At 42.4% G+C, this 8,212-nt stretch overlaps 1 protein-coding gene across 1 annotated transcript in view; it reads left to right on the top strand.

Annotated features, from left to right (window-relative positions):
• Window positions 1-6,553: 6,553 nt before the first annotated feature.
• T265_04939 (hypothetical protein) overlaps window positions 6,554-8,212 on the top strand; it is a gene marked incomplete at both ends in the record, with an annotated part of 37,276 nt that continues 35,617 nt past the window's right edge. Inside the window, 4 exons of the mRNA XM_009169807.1 lie at window positions 6,554-6,599; window positions 6,643-6,686; window positions 6,732-6,986; window positions 7,801-7,917. Of these exons, the coding sequence (XP_009168071.1) occupies window positions 6,554-6,599; window positions 6,643-6,686; window positions 6,732-6,986; window positions 7,801-7,917 (462 nt within the window). The remainder of the gene's footprint in view (window positions 6,600-6,642; window positions 6,687-6,731; window positions 6,987-7,800; window positions 7,918-8,212) is intronic.

The raw sequence follows: 8,212 nt of genomic DNA, 5'->3' as shown, positions 1-8,212 counted from the left end.
ATCCTCTTCAAATCCTTTTGAAAATCCCCTTGGGTATGTATCCCAGTAATATCTCAGTCCGTTCTCACAATGCATAACGGCGCGCTCAGTGAGCCTTATCGGGGGACATATGGGTCACATTTTCTCATTCTAAAAATGTGACAATCCAGCGACAACTGCTTACGGCGTCGACGTCAATTCTAACGGGGCCTAGCAGCGGAAAGCCTGGATTTCAAATGGTCCACAAAAGGTGGACATGGAATTGAAAGAACATCCGGAAGTTTTCTGACTTGTCAGAAACAGACGCAATCTCAAAACTAAGCCTCAAGGAACTCCAATGGAGAGCCGTGCCGCGATAAAGCAACTAAAACCTCCTTCTACTTGAGGTCTTCCACCTTATGCGAATGACTTTTTCCAGCGCAAGGTTTCCCTGAATCCCATAAGACTCAAATGTGTGGCGCATCGCGATGAGTAGGATTTGATCAGATGCTTTTGAGAAGTCAGAAGATTTGGCATCCTTTGTTTGAGTTATGTTGCCCATAAATACGAACATGCTCATCAAGTGAGAACAGTTTGGGGGGTCTGTGTTAGGCTGGGCAACCAAGCTGTTAGTGCTGAGGTGAGGTAGGGTGGCCCGCTTCAAAATGCGTTCCATCGCCTTGTGCACCCCATCACCTTGCAAGGGGACAGTTATACCTAGATTTGGGTCTCAAAATTTTGAAAACGATTTAAAATAGCAGGCAGCGAAAACGATGAGGAACATTCAAGTGGAGAAAGTAGGGGATAATTGTGTGCAATGGGATCGAAAAGATGTGGTTATGCATGGGCATGATATATCTGCATTAGATAAATCGTGCACCGCCACGTTCACAGTCAGCCATGTATGCATCCATGAAGCTGGACAGATTGTGAAGGGTTGTGAGTGGATGGCACCAAGATTCTAACTCAATCGTACGTGCTTTCATAGCTAGCTCGTGTCAACACGTTTGTAGCTGCTAGAGATGTGGGGTGGTAGGCCTACCGCGTATTAGTGTTCACTAACAAAAGGAGTAGAAACTAACTAAGGACCAGTAATGCTCATGCAGAAAGCAGACGAGGAAGTAGAATTAGGAAACATTTCACCGGTTAGGGAAGTTTGGCGAACATCAGCATTCGGAACGAGATCTGGATGACACTCCGATATTATGTGCCAAGTCCGAGGGGGGGGGGTGCTAACTTAATTGGGAAGTCAGGTGCTTAGAGAAATTAGTACAGGGACATCAAATGGGAGAAAAAATGAGGTGGATTGTCATGCTGCATGTTTTGACAATGAAATACACTCAGCAGTTTTAGGAAAACGATACCGACTTTCAAAACCGATTGCGTCAGGGACATCGCACCAGTGAACGTCCGTTGACGTACACATTATGCAGCATTTCTTCTCCGCCGCAACTGACGTTTGAGTTTCTCGTGATCTTCCTAGGATATGGACTACATAACGCTTTTCCCTTTTTTATTTCACTGTGCGTTGTTGGTATTATTTATGGGGTCAATAACGGGTCAACCCAGCTAAATAAATCGTCATCATCACCTGCAGTAGAGTGCGATGCTGATGGAATTTGGACGGGAGCGTGATGCTGAATAAAGGTTTAAATGAGTGTGCTCAAATTGGATCGGCGGGCGCTAAATGCTGGGGGTAGATGAGTGAATGCAGGGCGCCACCACTACGCACCGATGACGTCACCTCGACTAGTGATGAAACGTTTGCAATTAAGTTGCCCAGTTCAGCGAACAAGCCAACGACCACCAGGCTGGAAAGCTCTAATTCGGCAGAATGGGTGAACGTAAGGTGGGGTAAAGGTCATACAACCACTCAGAGGACAAAGATTGAAGTGGTGGCGTTGCAAAAGTATATGTCATTTGAATGTTTTTCAAGGATCATTTGTTTCTTGGGGAATGAGAAAAGCCTAACTTTTCGGTTGCTATTTAGGCCACGCCAGGGGTGGTCGTCTTAGCCATTTATCACCGGGAGATGAAAAACGATTAGACTAACTTCGAGTAAAGTCCACGACTTCAGAAACCCTACAGTTTCGGGGTAAATAATTTGGGTGTCTCTAGTGTGCAGCTTAGAAGCAATTGATGGCCTTAAAAAATGAATTCCACGTTCACGGTTGACCTCAAGTACGCTGAAGCAACTTTCACAAAAACTGCAGTGGGATGGGGATTTTTAGGGTCCGAAAAAATGCCAACAAATTCTAAATCTTCATGTTAATTATTCCTTCGTGCAAACTACGGTTTCAAAGAAATTTGGGGTGTGCATCTAAGGCTCGATGTTCCTTACCCGTTAGTTCCACCTGTGTTTAAAAATGCCGCAATATTTTTACACTTTACTCCAAACGAGCATTCAAAAAAGGTCATGCATTCATTGTTTTTCATCATATTATTTTCTGCAGGGAATTGAACTGAGAAACTTCAATGTGATGTAATGAGGGTACTTGACTCATGAAGTCTTATATTCACAAGACTTGAATGATCCCAGTCAATAGGTGGAGGAAAACGAACAAAAACGTATGGCGTCTTCGGTAGTTGGGTCAGGATCCATTTATGAATAGAGGTTTTTTGAGGGGTGTTTGTTTAAATGTGGAAATTCTGAAGGTCAACAAATGCCGGGGATTGAAAGGTGCCGACAGACATTCCATATTTGGGTTTCACGAGTTGAAACACAAGAGGAGAAGATTACGGTAATTTACACCATATGCAGTATGAAACCGCTAAAGGTGGAGGGTCATACAGGAAATCTAGGATATTGATTTATGACAGTTCGCAAGTTGCGGAACCGCTGGAAGTATGCCTTCCCGCTAATGCGATTGCGGAGGCAGATCGTGACACTGACGAACATTAAAAACAAAAACACATCATTTGAATGCATTTTATGCACTATATATGATAATTCCATGGCCTGTAGGCCGTAGGAGGTTTGTTCAAACATACCCTCTTTAAAGAGCAAGCAAACCTGCTCTTCCAGCTAATTAGCCGGAATGTGTAGATGTTTCCTTTGCCGAGGGTGGATTTGATGAACAATTGGGGTCATAATATATTTTGAACTTCCAGTATGCAGTATGGCTATAGCCACCGGTGACCAATGGTGACCATGTGTTGCACAGATCTACGTATGCATGGATCTTGGCATAGAACACGCGATTTGGAGAAAGCGATTGTCACTCCAATCGATAAAACCGGTGAGTGCTTATCACCGGACATTTGAAGGCCAACTGGCCACACTAGTCACATTGTGCAAGCTATTGTGCAGGCCGATCCGGCTGTTCTATACCCTCTCATCACAAAAGCTTTATATCCACGGCACACCACGGATTCCTTTCCAATCGTTCTTACTTGAAGAACAGACTCTTGTTCATGAACAATTTAACACAAGTCAACGATGAAGGACTTATATCGGAGTGTCACGAAAACCAGTACAAACGATACCATTGTTCTTCGATTGGCACGGTGCATGTTTTCTGTATCACTCATATGGACTTCACGGACACTATACAGCCTACGTCAGATCACTTCTTGAATGAGCAAATCAAATTAGCTTCTCGGGGTGTGAAAAGGACTCAACCCTCATTGAGTATACCCAACGAGTGGATATAAAAATGTTTGCCGGCCTCAGATCCGCTGACTATGAAACTCATTTTGAGATTCGCCATCTCCTTCCTATAAACAGTCTTTGCCTTCGAGGTGATCCGGCAGTTCTTCACGCTTCTTTAAATAAAAGTTTAGCCGAAAGACTCTCACCGTCGACTCTACTAATAATCCGGGGGGACACGGCAAGTATTATTTGAATTTCATAGCGAAACATTTTATCTGACAACAAGTTTCCACTGGCTCATTATACCTAGTGGTGCGTGGATAAGATCCAGTTCAACGGGCAGGGTGATGAAATGGTGTACGTAAAGTAACATTCTTCTGACAGTTACCTACGCTTCGTCAAAAACACTGTTCAAATCACCTTCAGATGTTTGTTGATCACCTCGGTTTCTAAGCTCACCGATCCTTTGTTTTGCATTTTTCCAAATTTTTTAACTTTGGCTTTTAAATTGGCTCAGGTCTACAATAAAAGACAACGCTGCAGATGCAGGACGATAACTTACCTTTTTTGTTCTATAAGCGGCAGGTCTGCGGGCATATGGCTCCTTCTTTCTGACTGCTTTTCCACCTTAGAGACCTCCATAGTCGCATTTTCTTTAGCTTTACCGTTTCACTCAGAATCTGTTCATGCCTCAAGGAACATGCATCTGTTCATCAACCCCATTTACACTCCTCCATTTTCTTCCGACAAGATTGCTATTTATTGATATTGTGAGGAAATTTAGAAGTATGCATTTGATATTCCATCTTATATGGTAAGTTAATTTTCGCTTGAGAGCGGAGAAGCACTGTGCGTTTTTTATTCTTGTTCAGAGTTCCAAGCACTGTGCATCTCACGAAACCTCAACATTTTTCTGACCTGAAACTTTCCGGTCAGCAGTTAAATACTTACCAGTTTGGTCTTGAACGGCTAACCAGCCGTCTAACCGGTTCACACTCTCAAGTGTGTTGTGAGATTCAAATCAAACCAAATAGCCTGTCGTCCAAATATCCCCGTCCTCCTTGTTTAAAGATGAAGGCTAGGGCTTTAGTCACCGTAAGTTTGGTCTACTTCCCTCCATTTGGGGAAATAAGTCTGTTCACGACATTTTTGGGGAAAAATATCTGTAGATGTTACGCTAATAACGGGTGACTTATTACAGTCATAAACTGGAAGTGGCAAGTGCTATTTGGGCCTGGTAGCGATTGTGTGGATTGGGACTTCACGCTCCATTAGCCGTCCATATAAGCGGCCAAAAATTTAGGTATCTCTGAAACAGCCGCTTGTTCAGAAAGAAATATTCCGAAAATTTCATACTCATCGTAAATTTTCCATATTTTTGTGCATTTTGGCGTGTATGAGTATATGGGAACATCTCCAAAGATTCTAGTAGACAAAGTAGTGTGCAAAAATAATAAATAAATAATAATATAATAATAATACGATGACTGAGATAATTAAATGACGCTGAAATATCTTCAAAATCCTGGTGTTCAGATAGCTGCTGACGAAGACCCTTTGGGTTTGCAATATGCGCGCAACAATGTTTTTGCTTTGAAAATAAAGAGATTTGTGTTGGGCATCGAAAATTGCGGTCACTTGGTCATATATTGCGCATACTAAATCACGGGTTGTCAAAGGAAGAACTGTTTTTCTTACCAGCTCGTGAGCAGAACAGGTGGGGTTGTGTTTGCTCTTTAAGCTGTCAGACGCGTATGAAGGCTATTACGGAAAGTATGGATAATTTCGGTGCGACTTGTTTTCCGGGATGGGGCCCACGAGATCTTTTTCGCGCATAATTGGAGATGCTGCGAGAAATGGCCACTGGTCGAAGTCAATGGCCATCCATTCACATTTTTTAGATGTGTCCAGAAGCGTAGGCATGCAAAATGTACACTGATCAACACTAATGACGTGATGGCGGCGAGGGTGACGAGTGATAATGGTTCTGGTGGCAAACGTTTTCCTTCGCCACAAGCCACTGTGAGTCCAGCGTTGTCATTAAATGGAACAGCTGAATACTATCGTCAACATTCTGAAAGATGATATTGCCCAACATTACTCCCACATTGCTTCCGCGATTCGCTAGTGTGACCAGCGCTGTATTGCGACATAGGCACGTATCGCCCCAAGGTATTTTGACAGACTATCAGGTTCGAAGATCACGAGACGTTAAGTTGCTCTCGTCCGATGTGGGTCGTATCATTATTTAGTTGAACCTTGGGCTTTGCCAGCACTATGGTTTATTAGATCTGTAAGGATCGATAACAAATCAAACAAAACTTTCGATTAGTCACTAGCAGCAGATGACTGTTCTAACTGACCTACAGCTAGTTTGGCCGAGAAACTTATATAAAATATGTTTCTATACTCAAATTCCAAATTCAGGCTAGCTACATGTGAATACTAATCTGGATCTTGTTGAGTGGAAATCTCTCGGGGCATCTAGGTTGTCTGTCTAGTGAAACCCTCACCACAGAATTATTCAGTAAGATTGCGCTTACGTGTTGAATAGCATACATACCAGTTTGTGCACATGGTAGGCAGTCGTACTGTGGTTGAGTGACTGCGGATCACACGTGTGAATATTTGCTCTTGTAAATTATGGGCTTTCAATTAGTTAAGCAGAAAGATGAATTCTTTCCATAGATAATACTTTTGTCTCTCCCGAATGCTTCTAAGGAACCTTCTTTGAAACAAGGTTTCTACTAGAAATTGCGCCGTTTAGAACGAAAGCTTGCCCTGAAATGTCAGGAAATCTATTCATAACTTGTGCTGATAAATCAATTTGCCATGAATTATGGGCGCTTCTCTGACTTGACTTTTTCGGGTTTTCACTTGGATTTGGTTTATTTTTACTTTAATAGGCATAATTTCATGAGCTGCCTTTGAACCGTTTAAAAGGATTTTGGATTGACCGACGACAAATTGTCTTTCATCCAACTTATTGAAATTTGTTAGCAAATGATGTACTCAGACAACGAAAGGTTTACTGCTGTGACAGACCTTGGTAAGTATTCCATTTGCTTCTCACCGTGATTCATTTGTTCAAGAGTGTCTCTATGAAAGACAAGCAAAGACATTTCTTGAGGATGCTGTTAATGCAAGTTAAAACGTTCTTTATTGAAGTGTTGTCTTCCAGCACCGCTCTATTTTTCACAAACTGGACAAACGCAGCCTGAGCTTCTATAATGCCTCATATTCTCCCTGGTTTCAATGGTTTTATCGCATGGCTATATGCATACTTTTCCTCCTGCCACTTTTTGAGTGGCCGTCATCCTTAACATTGAACTCTGATGTTCGAAAAAATATTGTTCGCCCTAGACTACCCTGTGGTGTCACGGAATTTGTTGAACTGATGTGTCTTCTCGTGGTCCTTTTGGAATCCATATGTCTGGTGAGTATTGTACCAGTGGAATTATCTGCTTGAATGCTGTAGTGCTCTAGCTGATCGACTGCGACCCTTCTTTATAATGATGCGGAGACGATGAGTCTGTGGTGATATCACCTGCGGTCCTTCGTGTGTTCTACATATCGAACCAATTCATGGTAAATCACGAGCATTATGTTCATGCCATAGGTACAGTCCACGAGTCAAGTGGGTCGTTACCTCACTAGGGGCGCACATTACAGATCTAAATTGTTTAGTTTCCACCTGGTCAGTCAGTGGTTTCCCGGCTTACAGTTAAAGTTAGCCTTATGCCCTCTTTTTCAGGATCTCCAGGAAGACTATGAAATAGGCATAGTTCTACATCTGATTCAGGGCAAGTCGTTCATTGTTTTGTTGATTTTTTGTGAACAGAGATTTGAACCAGAATCTGTGCAAGAAAAACCGATCATATTTAATGAAACTACTACGGTTTGGTTGAAGCCATATTTACACGGCATTTCTAAATTCTAGGATGTACCTATCATAAGTACAGATCCTTATGGTGGTTATGGTTATGAAGATGCACTACATCCGGTGGTCGTGCTTGCTCATTCAAATGCTCATTGAAATGGTTATGGCTATTTCTTTCAGTAAATCAAAACTTGTGGTCCATTTGATTGAGTAGCTACTGAAGGTGCTACTTCAGTATCTCAATTATACACGTAGATCAAAATCCATCTTTAAAGAACATGGTACGCATCTCAGACATTCCTTCAATATTATCCCATCCTTATCTCGCTTTCTTCATTTATTTCCTTTTATCTTTTTTCTCTTGCTGTAGTGCTGTGCATTTGAAAGATCATGGGTGAAGCGAAATCCCTGGCTTCTTGGTCGTTTTGTCGTCTTCTCAGTCTACCTGACCGATCTCAGCGTATCCTTGGCGTTTGGCTGCAATGAGGTGGGTGTGGTTTACTCGTGATTTTCCAGGTCTGCCAATTTTTTGTTCAAATGATGTTCCAAAGAACAATGAAATCCAAACCTAACCTTCCACGGTATAGCAACAAGAACATCCCTATACAAAGTGGTCTTTCTTAAAATCGCCGCATGCACCACCGTCCCGAATGGCCTTTCATTCACCGTGGGGGGCTCGCGGAAGTCGTCGGAGTAGCATGGACTCACCTTTTAGACAGTCACAATTCACATACATTTGCTGCAGCGATCCCCTGGTAACTCCAACCAGATTAAAGGTAAAA

The sequence above is a fragment of the Opisthorchis viverrini genome (genome assembly GCF_000715545.1).
Source record: "Opisthorchis viverrini unplaced genomic scaffold opera_v5_90, whole genome shotgun sequence".
Classification (NCBI taxonomy): domain Eukaryota; kingdom Metazoa; phylum Platyhelminthes; class Trematoda; order Opisthorchiida; family Opisthorchiidae; genus Opisthorchis; species Opisthorchis viverrini.
Note: the sequence above shows the minus strand (reverse complement) of the source record. Positions and strands in the feature narration are given on the sequence as shown.